Genomic DNA, 18,440 nt, shown 5'->3' on the forward strand with positions numbered 1-18,440 from the left:
AGTAGGGAAAGATTAACTTTATAGCCAAGGATAGTTTACAAAGGACGGGAGATATATACGAGTATATTTAACGTAGAAATATATGGATTACATTTTAAAAAGTTCAAACTCACGACTCTGCTCCTCTTCTGCTTTTTTCATTCGATTCTATCTTCCCTCTGCCCGTGGTAGTCGTTTTACCGTTACTTTTCCTCTGCTTTATCTGTTCAGTTCATTTCATACAAACGTACGCACGGCGATTGCGAAATTGCGACGAGAGAAAGACACGACAAATGGAAAGATTTCTCTCGCACTCGCACTGCACTCACACACTCACTTTTCATATTTTTACTCCTTTTGCCTTTTTTTTTACTACGCTCTGCTCTCTTTTCCCCTCTTTTCAACGACCGTTACATCTTGAAGGGGAAATATTTTGATACACGCACACACACATGGCAAGACATTGCTAAACCAAACGAAAAAAAAAAACTGAGACACCTCCTGGAACGCTGGAATCGGGGCTCCGCTGATTTTTGCACATACTTCATATATTGCCGCATTGTTCCCTCGCCGATATGCCATTTTGCCTCTTGGACCGCCTCCGCAACTAATCACGCACTTTTTCGTAGACTATTTTTTGCCCATTTGATTATTCACTTTACCACAACACAACACTACATTACACTTCACATCATATTGGCGCCTTTTTCCTTCGCCGATCTGCCTTTTGAATGCCATTTTGCCTTGTGTAAAGCCTCCGCTCTGGATTACACTAAAACACTACTTTTTGACCATTTTCAAAGATTATTCACAAATACGCGACACTTCTTTCCATTTGATTTACCGAATATTCCCGTTTTTTTTTTCGCGAGCCGAAACGCGGAGCTGACCTTCAAGCTGGTCTGGCAGAGAAAAAACTGTGAGCGCGATGCAGATGCGTAGCCAGCTTGGCACACGCACGTTCCTGCGACGCTCTCCTTATGCTCGCACTTGTTGCTCTCTCACACTCTCCCACGCTCTGCTCCTCTTCAGCGCCCTCGCGTACTTCAAAGCGAGATCGAAGGTGTGTGGTTGTCGGCACCCGACGACATGTGGAGTGAGAGTGGCGAGGGAGAGGAGGCTTAAAGTGCCTCTCTTTCGGCTTATCTCTGCAATTGTAACGGCTCGTGTTCTACCGAAAGTTTCGGTTCCTCGTTTCCCTAACTCTCTCTTTCTTAACTACGGCAAAAGAGATGATCGACTCCTGCTGCTGCTCTTCGTCTGCCTCTCTCACTTAAAATGAAATCGAAAGTGTTTGGCTGTGGGGTAACAGCTGTTAGTGGGAGCGAGATGGCGAGGATTACAATGCGTTTTGCGGTTATTTGCGTAGAATTGAATGTAGAATGTAACCAAGAATGTTATGCAGAGTATAATTCAATTTAAAATGCAAATATTATATATAATTGAAGCATTTTAAGGTATTTTTTATACCCGTACTCAAAAAAGAGTTAAGTGGTATATTAGATTTGTGGTAAAAGTGGATGTGTGTAACGCAGAGAAGGAAACGTTTCCGACCCCATAAAGTATATATATTCTTGATCAACATCAATAGCCGAGTCGATAGAGCCATGTCTGTCTGTCCGTCTGTCTGTCTGTCCGTCTTGTTGAGCGCCTAGATCTCAGAGACTATAAGAGCTAGGGCAACCAAATTTGGTTTCCACACTCATGTGATATCACACTGCTGCAAGTGTATTTCAAAATTTCGCCCCGCCCCCTTCCGCCCCCACAAAAGACGAAAATCTGTGGCAGGCACATTTTTAAAGATACGATAAAACTAAAAACGCAGTATCGTAGAGAATGCCCATACCTACCAGACTGCCGAATCTGAATCAGATCGGATCATAATTATAGCCAGAATGAAGAAATTAATTTTCAGTTGCTTCCCCTGTCCCCCCTCCCGACGACGACAACGAAACTCATTTTCCTTCTCGCTCGCACACTCTGCCGCGTTCAGTGCACGAGCAACCCCTAGCGGAGGAGATGTAGAATCTAAATGAAGCATGTACATTGTACAATCTACATGTTAGATGTAGAATATACATTGTAGATGTAGATGTAGATATCAGATGTAGCAAAAAAATGTAAAATGTAAAATTTTTTTTTTTCTAAAATTCTAAAAAATCATAAGATCAAAAATGTATATACTGACTGAGTACGGGTATAAGTAGAGTCGCGTCCCCAGAAGCGACTCGCACGTTCCTTCTCGTTTTCTTCTAGTAATTTTCTTTTCACTATCCCAACAGACATTTAACTACCGAAATGATATAGAAACCCAAATGATGAGGTTAATGATGACGCTTCATGTTCTCTATACACACACACACACACACATCATTAATTCCATTCGCCCGACAAAGTAAATTTAACCTTTTAGCGCAAAGTATGCAACCGAATAAAAGCACAAAAATAAACACTAACCCAGAGTCAGAGTCAGAGCCATCCCAGATACATACATATGGTATGTAGAAGCATTAACCTCAACCCCCAACACACACATACAGTTGTGTTCAATGAAATAGTAGTGCCGCACCTCACTACTTTCAAAACTCTTTTTGAGATAGTTCTAGTCTTTCAAATTGAACAAGTGATACCTTTACGGAAAGCCTGGAATGTAGGCATTGGATAACCGAAGAAACCCCGTTACATTTGCATTCCATCTTCTTGTTTTTCATGACTTTAGATAACTACCCATGATATCTTCTGTTCAATGAAATAGTAGTGCTGGGTTAAATTAATTTTTAAAAATGAAAAAACAAAGCAAATTAATCTAAATAAGTCACCATCCGTAAGCTCAATTTGGTGATTGAATAATTTGATGAAAGAAAGTTTTGGACATAGCGGTACTTTTGATTTTGAAGCGTTAAAGAAATCATTGCTCGGTCCAGAAGAGGATACTTAAGAGTTAGACTAAAAACTTAAGGCAGGAGGTATATTGGAATTGAAAATTAAGTTGTATGCACTCTCACTATTGTATTTAACCCAATTAACTAAAAGAAGTAAACTGAAAATCGATTTTGTATGCGAAAAATTTATTTTTTAGAGGATGGTTGGCGGCGGTCGAAGGCAAGACCAGGCCTTGAATATCCTCAAAAACTATGAAAAAAATTTTTAATCGATCTGTCAGTGATGTGACAGTTTGTAGACGGTTGATTACACATTATTTGAATGCAAGAAGTTCCAGAAAGCTCCGCGTTTGGGTCTAAGAGTACATGGGTGCACGACTTCAGTTTGGAAAAACGCATGTGGAATGGCCTGTGTCACAGTGACAAAAATACTTTTGACTGATGATAGTAAAGTTGTATTATATGGTAAGATAGACTCAAAAGAATATGTTTGGCATTCACAGAAATTCAATTACCACTTAAAATCATGAAAAAAATAGCATTGGGCATGGAAGGCTGAGCCTTATGGGGCCCAGCTCATATAAGCTAGTACTTTCTAGCCTGGCGTTTGAGTATAGTATGGTTTTGAGCGAAACTGTGTATGTAGGTATACTTTAGAATACATTAAATTCAAATTACAGTTGAAAAATTCATGTTAAAAGGATCTTTTAACAGGATAATGACTTAAAATACCCAGAAAAGCTCGCTAGGAATTGATTTTTATCGGAAAAGATCGACGTTTTTCCAAGGCCAACTGTCCAACTAGATATAAATCTCATCGAAGTCTTATGCTGGAATACCAAATACATTGTTGACACTGCAAATCCGTGAACCAGAGCCTAGTTTTAGCAAGTGGTTCATGGAATTATTGGCTCAAATCCTATTGAAGCGTTGGCAAGAGATTAATGACCCATATCCGGCCGGTGCAAGTTCGCAATGAAAACCAAATTGATAAAAAACTACAAATTAAAGCTCAAGAAACATGAAGAACATGAGATATATGTTTTTATTTGAGTTTCGTTGTTTTTTTTAATTATCTAAAAAAACACTACTATTTCATTGAACAGCATATTTTATGGGTATTCGGCTTATGTCATGTAAAACAAGAAGATGGAATGCAAATGTAACGGGGTTTCTTCGGTTATCCAATGCCTACATTCCAGGCTTTCCGTAAAGGTATCACTTGTTCAATTTGAAAGACTAGAACTATCTCAAAAAGAGTTTTGAAAGTAGTGAGGTGCGGCACTACTATTTCATTGAACACAATTGTACATACATACATACATAGCTCAAAATGTAACTCTTGCTACCTGCTCAAACATTTTCGCCTAGGTGTTAAAAATAAAAAGCTGTCAGAGATGTGTGTGTGTGATGACGACGATGGTTGTGCAGGGGTAGGGGGTACACGCGGTACGGCACTCATTTAGTGCCTTTGCTGTACACATGTCCTCTGTACCGTTCAGTACTCCCCATGGAATCAGTCGTACCCTGTCCTGCTGTAGCGCTCCTGTGTATCTAGCAGAGTCACGTCTCCTGGCGTTGTCATAATGAATTCAGCGTTTATGGCGCTTATTCCATTTGGTTTCATTATCAGTATGTACATGTATCCCCACTAACCCACCACCCCTCCCCCTTTACCTATCCTTCTTGCTTTCTATGACAGTGTTGCTCGCTCTCTCTCTCTCTGTGTTCTATTCCCCACCTATTTGTCCTCTCTTTTTGGGTGACCCTTGTGCCTGCTGGTGTCATGTGCGTGTCATGTTGCTTAAAATAAGACACATTTAACATTTTGCAAGTTTAAAATTGGGGCTGAGGGTTGGAATTCTATTCGTGCACAGCCACGTGACAGTTTTAACTTAATTCCTGCAATGATTTGATATTGGGTTTCAACTTATCAATCCTCTCTATTCGTCTATCTATTTGCAGGTTCGCACACTTTTTGTCAGCGGTTTGCCCATGGATGCCAAGCCGCGTGAACTTTATTTACTATTCAGAGCCTACGAGGTGAGTTAAAGTTGCATATTTTCACAAGAAAATAAAATCATAATAAATAAATTCTTTCATAATTTAGGGCTACGAAGGATCTCTTTTGAAAGTAACTAGCAAAAATGGCAAAACTGCATCGGTAAGTCAGAATTTAAGACGAACCTAAGGATGTTCCTTACTAATGATTATTTATTGTGATACCCTGTACAGCCCGTGGGCTTTGTGACATTCCATACAAGAGCTGGAGCCGAGGCAGCCAAGCAGGATCTGCAGGTAATAAATTCACTCGTTAATAATATTTCTATTATCTTTGAATATTTCAAAAAAGAAAACACCAAAATAATTTTTAGCAATTTTTTTTATCAAAAAAAAAAAAGATAAAGAGAAAAAAAAAACCCTCCCTCTTCTCGGCGAATAAAAAGTATTATACACTGTAAAGCACACAAACAACAACAACAAATCAAAATACTTGTATAATCGTATTGCCTGGCTTCCTTCAACAAAAAAATAAAAAATAAACTACCGTTTTAGGCCCTCTTAGCCGCTGCTATCCCCCAACAACAACAGCAACAAAATGCAATGTGTATCTCAAAATCCAAAAAAATTGTGGAGCCCATAAAGCTCTTGCATCATCACCCCCCACAAAAACAAAAAACCAACAACAACAAACAAAGATCTACACACACATAAAAAAAACACGACACGTGCTTGCATTTGAAAAAATGAAAAAAACAATTAAATTTAAATTTACATTTCACCCAAAAATCGCATTAAGTGTTTTCCCCTCTCTGTCTTACTCTTACTCTCTCGCTGTCTCTTTTTCTCTTCATTGAGTTGTGTATTTTTTATTGTTTTTGTTTTTGGTATTGCATCTCCCACTCTCTCTCTCTCTCTGTCTTACTCTTTGCTCTCATTCTTGCCCTATCCCAGTAAAAACACGCAGAAAAAAAACACACACACACTTACACTCACTGAAAACACACTCACACCTATAAACGGGTACACTCATGACACTCACACAAACACACTTTCATCTATGGCAAAAGCTCAATGCAAGAAACAACAACAACCAAAAGGCAAAAGCGCAAAAGCACCAACCAACAACAACGAAATGAAAGCCACTCTGGTGCATGCCCCCTCCTCCCCTCCACCCCTCTCTAACAGACAATCCCTCTCGCAATCTGTCTCACCCACATGAAGTTGAACCACTCTATCCAAAATGATCGTTTATCGTCGAAAACTTCTTCTAGATTCCACTAGGTAATCGCTTAAATAATCATATTTTTTGTTAAATAAAAAGTTGAAATTGCTTTTTGTCATTTAACGTTTACATGTGAATGGCCATTTGCCATTCAGTTAGAATTCACTATTTTGTGTAAAATTATACATAATAATTCTAATCGAATTATCCCATTGATTCTTGTACTTTAACGTTTACATTTTAAAGGCAACTCGGAAATCGGTTTAAATATCATTCCCGTAAGGAATAACCTGCTTTTGTTGCCCATTAGTGAAGATCTAAAGCAGAATGTCATCTGCTCTCAAAATCTGTTACCTTTTTCATCAAAAATATCCACGCTACAAAAAATCCCCTACCACACCATAAACCACAAAAGTACATACAGTGCAGGCACTACCGATATATATAGAACAAATATCAACGTTGAATGACCACCCCCCCGCCCGTTCCCTGACCCGCCCTCAAGCAAATGAATAAAAAAAAGCTCTACTAAGAAAATTATTATTCATTCACAATTTTTTTAAATTAAACGTTACTTTTACGCGACATTCAAAATTATTTTTGGCGAATTGTTGCAAAAACTATATAATTAAAAAAAAAAGAAAGTCTCTTGAGAAACTTGAACAACAAAAAAACTATACAAAAAAAAAAGAAAAAAAATACAAAAATAGAAAATACAAACCGCTGTATTTTGATCTGATCATTTACAGCAGGGTGTACGCTTCGATCCCGATATGCCCCAAACAATTCGCTTGGAATTCGCCAAGAGTAACACGAAAGTGAGCAAACCCAAACCACAGCCCAATACAGCGACAACAGCCTCACATCCTGCATTGATGCACCCACTCACTGGACGTAAGTAAAAAAAAAAAAAAATACAAAAAAAATAAAAGCAAAAATAAAAAAAAAAGAATGAGATTTCGGCAGTTGCTAATTTCTTTAGTTTTTTTTGTTTGTTTTATTTTTCCTCTTACTGTATGTAGTTAATATTAAAAAAAAAAGTACATTATGTTTAAGGGTACAACAAAAACCAACAAACGAAGGCGTACTCGATAACGATAAAACGCAGAGCACTATCCTAACTTATCGACACGAAAAAGACACACACACACACACAACGAATACACACTGATACGTACACACTCTGATATCCAACGATTTGAGCAGTTAAAAAGACGAAACGAAAATACATGCTTTCAAGTGCACATAAACACACAGAACTTTTATAGAATATAAGTATATAAATATCGTATTTATGTATGCTATAATTATCATATATATAAAAGTCGCTATTGGGTCTTAATCGTATATTACATATATATATTCCCAACTATAGGTTACAGCAACAACAAATAATAACTATACCATATTATATTATATTATATATATAATGTACTGCACTTTGATCACTTGTTACACTTTGTTTCAAACTCTCACACACTCGAACACACACACACGCAACACACCCACAAAACACACACAACCAACACACAGAGATACTCAAAAAAGGACGCACTCGCCAAAAAAAAAAAATAAATGCTCGAAATTATAGACAAGAGGAGGCCTTAAAGCACCAGCAGATGGGCAGGGATGGAAAGGGGAACTAGTTCCCTAATTTGGGGATACAAATTTGAACCTTAAAGATTCCTAAACTTGTAAATTGAATATTAGAGGGTTAACCTTACATTAAACAATGAAAACTTTAGAAAAATATTTTGTTATATTTATAAACCAATGTACAAGCAGTTCTAAGGCCTGAAAGGATGCTATTTTCCGCATTTAAAATGTCTCAATTTTCAGGAATATAAAAATAGTTACCAAAATGTTTTTTAAAGCTTCCATTAAATCTCCTTAGATTCTTTTAAAATATTTCAAAATATCAACAAAGTTATCCAAATTATCCAATTATTTATATAGAATTTAAGTACTTCAATAAAGCGCTCAAGTCCCCGCAGAACTAGTTCTTTGAAATCAAATCTTTCCATTCCTGGCTAGCCAAACAAAATAAAAGACTGAGACAACGAACTTTCCATATGAAACAATTTTATTACCTAAAATAAAATCCATAAATATATATATATTTTTTTTACCTTTTTTTTGGAAACCTGTTCTTGTTCTATTTCCATTTTTGATTTTTGTCAACTACTAACTAAAAAAAGAAAAAATCAAAACAAAAACTATGTGTTTAGCTTTAAAAATCAAATCAAAACCAAATGATTTGGAGCTTGGGAGATAATCAAACTAATTAGTCTACTATTCTCCATTTCTCATAGATCTGGGTGGGCCGTTCTTTCCGGGCGGACCGGAGTTATGGCATCATCCGTTAGCATATTCGGCAGCAGCCGCCGCTGATTTACCAGGCGCTGCAGCACTGCAGCATGCAACATTAGTACATCCGGCCCTGCATCCGCAGGTGCCAGTGCGCTCCTATCTCTGACTAAATACAGACAAAGTAATGGAGCAGCCTATGCATCAAGTAAGACATACAAAAATATATTCTGCATTTTATATACGTAGATATTAAATGTACATTTTTACTACCAATTTTTTTTGTAGACTCAAATGACCATGCCGCAACATCATCAGACCACTGCTACTGCTATACATCCTGGTGCAGCTGCAATGGCACATATGGCCGCTGCTGCGGCAGCTGCCACACCACAAAATGCTGCTGCTGCGGCAGCAACTGCCGCCGCTGCTGCTGCTGCACAACATCATCATTTTTTATCGAGTCCAGCGTTGGCAAGTCCCGCCGGATCCACGAATAATGCCACACATCCGGCTAATCCACAGATTGCGGCCAATGCACCCTGCTCCACGCTGTTTGTGGCTAATCTCGGCCAATTTGTCTCCGAGCATGAACTCAAGGAGGTTTTCTCTAGGTAAATATTTTAAAATAAACACTAAAAACTAAAAAAAAAAAAAACCAGCACCCAACCACCAAACTAAAAAGAAAAAAATGGAGAAACACAACAAAAAACCCACACAACCATTTTATTTAGGCACTTTTTGTGAGCAACAAAAAAAAAGTACTAACCAGATCTAACTTTTATGCGTTCTCTTTCCTTGGTTCGTTTGTTCGCCCACCTACCACCACCAAAACCACCAACCACCAAAAAAAAAAACCACCACTCGATATCACCTCTTCTATTGTATAATACATTGAATATAATCGAAAATCTACAAAAAAAAAAAAAATATATATATATATTCTAACCAACAACAACAACATCAAATAATATATATATATATATATATAACCATGCACAGTATGCCTGGCTTTTGTCGCCTACGAATGCACACAAAAGGTATGCACCAAATCACAAATTCTATGCCTCTGACTATGTCTACAACTTTGAAAACCTCTACAAAAACAACTTCAACTTCCTACTCTCCAAACAACAACAACAACAAACTATCGAATGCAACAACAACACCAACAACAGTCATGGCCACAACAGCAGCAACTGGCTCAAGCTGCTCCATCAATAACAACAACAACAACAACAACAATAGCAGCATTCAACAACAACAACATCCAGTGGCGTTTATTGAGTTCAAGGATGCGCCAAGCGCCGCCCAGGCCATGCAACAGCTGCAGGGCAAGTATCTACTTAGCTCCGATCGTGGATCCATACGGATCGAATATGCAAAGAATAAAATGTCCAACGATATAACCACAATTGTTGGTAAACAAGCTCAACAACAGCAACAGCAACAACAACAGCAAGCAGCACAGCAAGCCATAGCACCGCCACCACCACCACCGATATATATATTGAATGGTAGTGAACAGCTACAACTACAGCAGCACTTGCAACATCAACAGCAACAGCAGCAGCAGCACCTGCAACAACAGCTACTACAGCAACATCAGCAACAACAGCAACATCAGCAACAACAGCAACAACAACTGTCAATGGCAACAGATTGCACCATGAACACCAACGGCACCAATGATAGCACCACTAGCGTTGTTGTTAACTCACTACAGCACCACAACCAACTTCATCATCCTTCAAATCAGCACCACCAAAATCATCTCTTTAGAGACGTATGTATTCAATTCCGAGTGAAACAAAAGTGATACCAAATAGAAAACCGAAAAGAAAAACCAATATGTGTGTGTGTGTGTGTATGTGTAGACCATACCCTAGATGATCCACATATGTACCATGTACTACTGTACTTGTCTATGCTCTAGATGATCTGAACTATTCTTAGCTGTGCTTGCTCTATTCCTCTGTGCTATCATCTTTTTTTTTAGCTGTACTAACTTTCATTTCAACTATAAAACACTATATAAAACATTTTTAATTTAAGCAAGTTATTTTAAAAGAGATTACACAGAACACATAGATGAGCTGGAATTGCTCGCTTAAAGCAGAGTTCTGCTATAAGAATATACTTACACTCGTTTAATTTTATTGCCTGCTCTAAAAGATTTGTAAACCCATTTCTACTAGTTCTATGCATGTTTCCACACATATTCAGCGCTCATTCTCTTCATATCAAATACAAAAAATAATCGCTCTATAGCGTATCCCATTCGTAGTGGTCACAACTATTATTAGAATGTACTTACACGCTCATTCTCTTCGTTTTCCGTTCGTTTTGGCACCAAAAATGAAAATTATGTACTTTTTCATTAATTTTTGCAGCCTACCCTCTCGTGCTTTTCCTTAAATGGACGCATCTGAGTGCTCAAAAAAAGGTGTTCCACCTAAGAAACCCCTTCTGTTCTTTGAATGCCGCTGAGTGCATAGCTTACACCCTCATTCTCTTCATTAGATATCGTTCCAAATCGTGTAAATAGCTCAACTATGTGTTCTAGAATCTTGGCCAATAACTTTCTTCCTTAGTTGCTGCTCCTAAACCTAATCGCCTGCACTCCTTTTCACTAATAGCACACACCCACACACACATCCACACACACCGTTTGACCCATAAATATTAGATGCACACCCTCCCCATTCAATTCACCAAAACACAAAAAAAAAAAAGAAAGGGTCCAGAAACCAATCCTCTGTAGCATGAGATCCTTTCTACTAACTGGAATATAAAGCCAAAACCCCATTAAATATTTATAAAATTTTGCAAATTTTTATTGTTAAGCTTTGGTGCTCGTTTACTTTGCATGCTACCCACCACCTACCTACCTCGTACCACCACCTACAACCACTCGAACCACAGCAGCAACAGCAGCAGCATTCAGCAGCAGAAACAAGTAAGAAACCCGCCCAAGGGATGCCCATAACAATTCATATGTGTTTGTGTGTGTATGTATTTATGTTTCATACAAGGGAGAAATAGTGGGAGTGAGAGCAAGGAGTGGCCATAACAATTGGAGCCACATTTAAATACAAATTATAACACACACAAAATGCAGTGGAAAGTGCTCCCAAAACAAGTTATGACTTGATTATGATAGTAAAAGTTAGAAGGGAGTGGAGGGAGCTAAAACAGGTGGCCATAAAGGAAAAGAGATGGATACATATGTATATGCATATTTATGTATGTAGAGTGTAGAGTGAATGAGAGAGAATGAGAAGCTTTTACTGCCACTCCGCCACTGACTTCTCCCCAGACATCCGCTCTATAAATGTTAGCTTCCGTTGAGACTTAAGCACCTTTCTCTCTCTCCCACTCACTCTACCCAACTCTCATTCCACTTCACCGCATGTGTGGGTGTGTGTGTGTGTGGTCTCGCACGTCTTTCAAAATGCTAAAAGACCACATAAATTTAGTTTTTCAATTTGCTGCAAGAAAAAACAGCAACAGCAGCAGCAGCAGTCGTGGGGAGAAAACTTTATAAAAAATGCAAAAAATTAAACGCATGCCACACCCATATTGCCACACCAGTCTCTGCCACACCGCTGAATGCCACACTCCACTGCCCTTATACGCTAAAAAGTCATGAAAAATGTTACAGTTTTACAGCTTTTACGAGTGGCAGCATTAAACAAATACAAGTGGCATGGAAATTCAACCTTTTCCTTTGTAATTTTTTAAGTTTTTATCTTGAGAACGTACCAAACAAAAAAAATAATACCCTAGAAAACTAAAACCCATAACCAAAAAAAAAGTCTAACGAATCCAAGTATCTCCAAGCATGTTAAAAAATCACTCAAAGCACCCACAATTGAGCGCATGTGATGCAACCAACAACAAAAAAAAAAAACCCAAAAAATCCAACCATTAAACATTTACTAAATGAATGTATTACCTCAATTATTTACAGAGGAGCGGGTATGGAATCACGGCATGATTTGCTCGCTAAAAAACTAGAGAGAGAAATGCAACAACAACAACAGCAGCAGCAGCAGCAACAGCAACAGACGCAAGTGCATCATCAGACACAGCAGCAGCAGCAACAACAACAGCAGCAACATCATGCAGCAGCAGCAGCAGCCGCGGCAGCGCAACATTACCATCAACAGGCAGCACACCACCATCACCAACAGCAGCAGCAACAGCAGCAACAACAGCAACACCTGAACCACCATCATCAGCATCATCATCATCATCACCATCAGCAGCAACAGTTCTTGATGACGCCGACAGCAACCTGACGATTCCATCACTATGCAGGTGGAACGACGCAAGCCACACATCTGCTGCAGCAGCAACAGCAACAATATCTGCCGCAGCAACAGCAACAGCAGCAACATCATATCTATTCGTATGTGGTTCCGGCAGTCAGTCACATAGCAGCCTGATGGGTTGATGATCCCACATTTGAGTTTGAGTTCCATAGGTCAAAAGGAGCTCCCGCATGCAACGGATTCATGCGTTAAACAGGAGGCAAAACAAATAAAAACAAGAAAAAACTTTAGTTCTAGAACAAAGCAAACAACAGAAAAAGTAAAAAAAAAAACTAAAAAAAAAAACTTAAAAAAATTAAGAAAAAAAAAACAAAAAAGAAAGTTAATTTATAGATGAGAATGAAACAAAAAAAAGGAAAACAGAGAGAAAGAGAAAATCCCCGTAATCCCAGTTTAGTGAAATTTTTCGACAGAAGAAAGCAGCAGAAGAAAAGCAACACAAGATTGTGTAGAGGAACCAAAAAGCAAAACTAAAACAAAAAAGAAAACGAAAATGGGAAAAAACTTGTAGTAAAATATACAAAATATACGATAGATCGGAAAAGCTGAGCGAACTACTTAAACTAAAGTTAGTAAAAAACAAAACAAACCAAACAGCCGATGATATGCCCCCTATAAACAAATACATATTTATATATATACATACATATACATAAACCCTATATATATGTGTATATATTTATAATAAATATTAATTATATATAGCAAAGAAAAAAAAAAACAAAGCTGAATCAAGAAGAATTTTTGTTCTCTTTTGTTGAATTAATTTTGTTTGAAGTCGTTTGTTTGTTTTTCGTTTGATTTAAGACTCAATATCCTGCTCCTAAAACCAATACCCCTCCCCAACCATCCACATCAATCGTTCAACAACAAAAATGGAATTGAAACATGAAATTTATAATTTTCTATTTTAATTATTCTATTGGTTTTCAGCATCTAAATAAATATAAAATAATAAACGGAAAATTTAAGAATTAAAAAATATATAATTATAGCTTAACCGAATGTGCCCTTTAAATAGCTCTCTTTCTAGTATTATAAAACAAACAAAAAATATGAGAAATACCAAAAAAAAAAAACAAATACATAAATTAATGTATTGCATTATTGGTAATAAATTTGTATAATTAATAAGGAAAAAGTGGAAATTTTTCTGAAAAATAATTCAAGCAAAACAAAATGAACAAACAACGAGTGTAGTCGATGTCATTACTGAAAGCTGGTTTCGCAATAACAAAAACTAGATGAAAACAAAATACAATTTATTTGTTACAAAATGAATTTGAAAATTTACTCAAAATGTTGCAGGTTGCGTGTGCGCCGCACGCTGTAGTAAAGATAAAAAGACTCGAAAGATTTTCTAGAAAAACAACAAATGAAAGGACACTCTAAAGACAAACTTTCCGCCCAAGAAAATGATTTACTTTTTTTCCAATGATTTTTATTCGAGAATTTCCCCCGACAAAGACTACTATAAAGGGACTCCCTTCCTAAAGACTATTCCTAACTACATTTCGAAATGCTAGAACAATCAAATCACATTTCTTGCTAACAAACAAACAAACAAACAAAAACCAACCAACGATTTAGATGGGGCGCAGAAAGAGCAGCGGGGAGGAACGTGGAGATCCAATAGCTTGAAGAGAGGGTGATAGGAGAGAGGGATATAGCTTCGAACGAAAAAGGACGAGTAAATTAAATCAATTTACATATCATCTTATGTAGCAACAACAACAGGAACTACACAAAGAACAAATTCAAATTGTAACTAAAACAAAAACTAAAAACTAAAAAAAATTAAACTTAACTTAAAGGCTAAAACTAACTAACACAAAAACATAGCAACAAAGTGAAAAACATTTAAAGCAAAAGTTGAAGTTTATTTTCTAGAGAGTTCGTTCAGTTTTTATTTTTAAACCAATTTTAAGTATAAAATAATATACGGGATAAAATCTTTAAATATTTTACCAAAGTTGTCCTTAATAATTTAACAAGAACAAAAATTTACCACACCACACAATTTGTTAAACAGCAATCGTATGAAAAATATATACTAATTTTTAATGGTTTCGTTTTTAAGGTATATTTTTTAAGTTTAAGGGTGTTTTAGAAATGTGACTAGACATACCAAAGGCATATTGGAAACAATTGTTAAGAGAAAATATGAAAAAACAAACAAAACTAAAACAATCGATTTATCGATTAGTCGATTAATAATTGGTAAAGTTTCAGAGAGCCCACACATTTTATTCTTAGGTTTTCCTTGACTTTTTCTCTCTAACTTTTTAGTCGAATGTAAAACGCATATTCCGTCCAATTACATTTCTTGCTTTCCTCTTGCCCCTCAATCAAACAAAAACAAAAATATCATTCCCTCATCTCAGCATCGCGTTGGTCCAAAACAAACATCAGAAAACATCATCAGAAAAGTCTCTATCTATAAGTCTGTAATCCTAAGCCACACACACACACACAAAACAGACAGCAACAAACAGAAATATAAGTGAATAAATTAGTTAAAGGTTCTAGTGTTTAAGGAGGAGGAAAAATGTTTAATTATATTATAATACTAATGCATATCATAAAATTGCGCCTTTCAAACAAACAATTTAAACAACAAAATATTTACAATTAAACAGTAAGCATAATTAACAAACAATTAATAGAAGCTAAAAATGTTTAAACAACAAACAAATATTTTCGAAATTAGTTTTTAGCTTTTAAGAATAAACAAAGGCAGATTTTGCAATGACGAAAAGGCTTTTGGGGCCTAAAAGTATGCAACAAAAGAAAAGCAATGTAAAATACACACACATGCGTTGTGTGTGTTTATTTGTGTGTGTGTGTTTAGTGTGTGTGTGTGTGTGTGTGTATATCTAAGGAACATTTTGTGTGCAATTTTCATTCAGTGAAAAACCCAACCAACGCGATGAAAAGGATCGTTCCCCGCCCCCGCCACAACCCCTAGAGGCTTGATTTTTCAAACATTCTTCGAAACTACAAAAATTTCATAGCTATATAGATTTCCGATTTCTAGTATAGATATCATCAAGAAGCAGAAAAAATAAAAACCACTTAGAACGTAAAAAGAATAAACTAAAGAATGACATTGGAAAATGAATGAAAATAAAAATGAAAGAAAGTAAGAAAAAAAACCTAAACTAAACAATATGAATTATGGGAACATTATATGAATATATATACACCACACATATAGTATATATACAAATATAGATATATTAAAAACATTTTTGAAATATAACAAACAATGGGAAAACAACAACAGATACATATCAGCAAACAAATGGATAAAGAGAATGGATAAATGAATGGTTAAGGATGGAGAAAACTTTTACAATAAAAGCGATATGTTTTGATGTGGTTTTTAAACACTTTTTTAAAACATTGTAAGCATAAAAAGGCAGTAAAGCAGTTACCAAAAAACAAAACAAAAAAAAAACAAGAATACAATTGAAAGAAAAGAAAATAAGAAAAACAATTTAGTAATAGATTATGGAACTACTTACCAAGTAAAATGGCATAATAGTAGCTGTAATAGAAAGACAGTAAAAAAAACAAACATTAAATATTTATTCTATTTGTATTTGTATTTTTTTTGTTATAATTTCCATTGCTTAAATGTATTTTTAACCCCAATTGATTGCCTTATGTTTGCCTAAAAAAAAATAATACTAATTTCTAAGTAATTTATGTGTAATCTTATTATGTATCCCTATCCGCTCCCCGAATCCCTACCATATATACGATATATCTTTTGTGTAGCCTTAACTTAGAAAACTTTTTCAATTGACGGTATTAATTATGCATAATAAAAACATTTATATTTTGTTCGTTAAACAAAAAAAAAATCGAATTATTTTTTCATTCACACACACAAGATAAAACAAAAACTTTTGAAGAAACGAATTTTAAATTAGTGAAAATTTTGAAGCAAACCAAAGCTATACAAATACATATATACTATATATATATATGCATATCTCGTGTCATTTGAAAAGGGATATCCAAATACTAGAGAAGCGTGGCATTATATAGTACTCAAAAGGCATAGACACCATGGGAGAGATATTTGCTGTAAATTTGTAATAGTATGCATATATATAGTATAGGGAATATAGGGAGTTAAGTTTAGTGGGAAAACTGATATTGAATATTGAAAATATCAAGCAGAAAAACAACATACACACACAAGTCGAAAACATATCAAACTCGTGCCCGATTAAAACTATATATACACATGATATACACAACCTATATCTTTATAGATATATCTATGAAAAACAGCAGATAAAATTATGAAATGAAATCTATTATCAAGGATAAATCACTCGAAAGTTGAGTCAATTTTTATCAGTAAATTATACGAAATAAAAAGCGTAATGGCGTAAAGAATAATATTAAATATTAATATTAAAAAAAAAAACAAAACAAAACAAAAATGGCAAATATTTGTCTATTTTGAGGCTCATTTATTTAGCATTTTCTGCAAAAAATTAAAAACAAAAAATTATTACTTTCTTTCGAAACAAAGGAAATCTTTTGCTAATAATGTAAAAACAAAAAACAAAACCCATTGATTTTTGAAGCAAAAAACAACAAATAGCTAAATATTATTATTAAAAAAAAAACAACTTACATAAAGCAGAAACAAAAACTCGTATATATAAATATAAATATCAGCCTTGTTCTTTATATATATATATATATACATATATATATATTTGAAAAACAGTATAAAAAAAGCAAACAAAAAAGCAACCAAAAAAATGAAACCATACAAAAAGAATATTAATAAATTATTAACTACTATAAAACCAAAAAACAAAAAGTATTTAGCGAAAATATTGTATTTGTGAGTTTAAATGTATTGTTGCATACGAAATACCATAATGAATGAAGAACCCATTACAGATCGGTGCAGTTATCGGTATGTTATATACCCCAAACCGATTGGCAGTGAAAGAAAAAACGATAAATGATTGGATTGGCAAGAACCGACTAGAAACAAAGTTTAAAGAAAAAGACAGAAATTGAATTCAAATTACAATTACAAAATGCAGATTATTTCAAATTATAATTATAAATAATTGTCACAGCAGAGAAAGCCGAAAACAGAAGAAAGACAGCCCCATCCCTAAGCTGTCCCCCCCACATACAAATTATACAATTTGATAATGATAATATTTTCAAGCGATCGAAGAAGTGAGGGAGTAGCAGCACAAACGATATGCCCTGCATATGGTACGTTATATGTATATCCGGGTAGATGGGGGAATGACGAAACAAATCGCAGTTTGCAGCAGGCGACAAATTATAATAATAATAATACAAATAATAAATAAAAACTTTAACAATTGTTTTGTGTAATTGTAAAGCATGGAATTTGTTGTGGGAATGATCATCAACAATCAGCATGAGGTTCGGGGGTTCGGTTCGGTTCGGGATTCGCTCGGTGCTTTTGCGATAAGTGGAGCAAAATCTTTGCTTTGTTTGTGGCTTGCCTTTGATACCCATTTATTGTGGTGCAGGAGGGTATATACTGTAGATGGTAAAATAATGGTGGTGGAATAGAAAAAAGAAAAGAATTTCTTGTGCCCATAAAAGTCTTCGAATATGTTATCGCTATCGATGATTATTTATCGATATTATATATTTTTTTACAGATATATTGATTGTATTGGTATTGTA

General features: G+C 35.5%; 1 protein-coding gene across 1 annotated transcript in view; it reads left to right on the top strand.

The window, feature by feature from the left end:
• LOC111065884 (protein couch potato) overlaps positions 1-12,497 on the top strand; it is a 76,294-nt gene extending 63,797 nt beyond the window's left edge. Inside the window, 10 exon segments of the mRNA XM_022354323.2 lie at positions 4,827-4,904; positions 4,972-5,025; positions 5,097-5,159; positions 6,837-6,981; positions 8,400-8,602; positions 8,683-9,008; positions 9,397-9,434; positions 9,573-10,180; positions 11,320-11,353; positions 12,368-12,497. Coding sequence (XP_022210015.2) covers positions 4,827-4,904; positions 4,972-5,025; positions 5,097-5,159; positions 6,837-6,981; positions 8,400-8,602; positions 8,683-9,008; positions 9,397-9,434; positions 9,573-10,180; positions 11,320-11,353; positions 12,368-12,414 — 1,596 coding nt within the window. The 3' untranslated portion in view covers positions 12,415-12,497.
• The last annotated feature ends 5,943 nt before the right edge of the window (positions 12,498-18,440 follow it).

Source organism: Drosophila obscura, unplaced genomic scaffold (genome assembly GCF_018151105.1).
Source record: "Drosophila obscura isolate BZ-5 IFL unplaced genomic scaffold, ASM1815110v1 contig_4, whole genome shotgun sequence".
NCBI lineage: Eukaryota > Metazoa > Arthropoda > Insecta > Diptera > Drosophilidae > Drosophila > Drosophila obscura.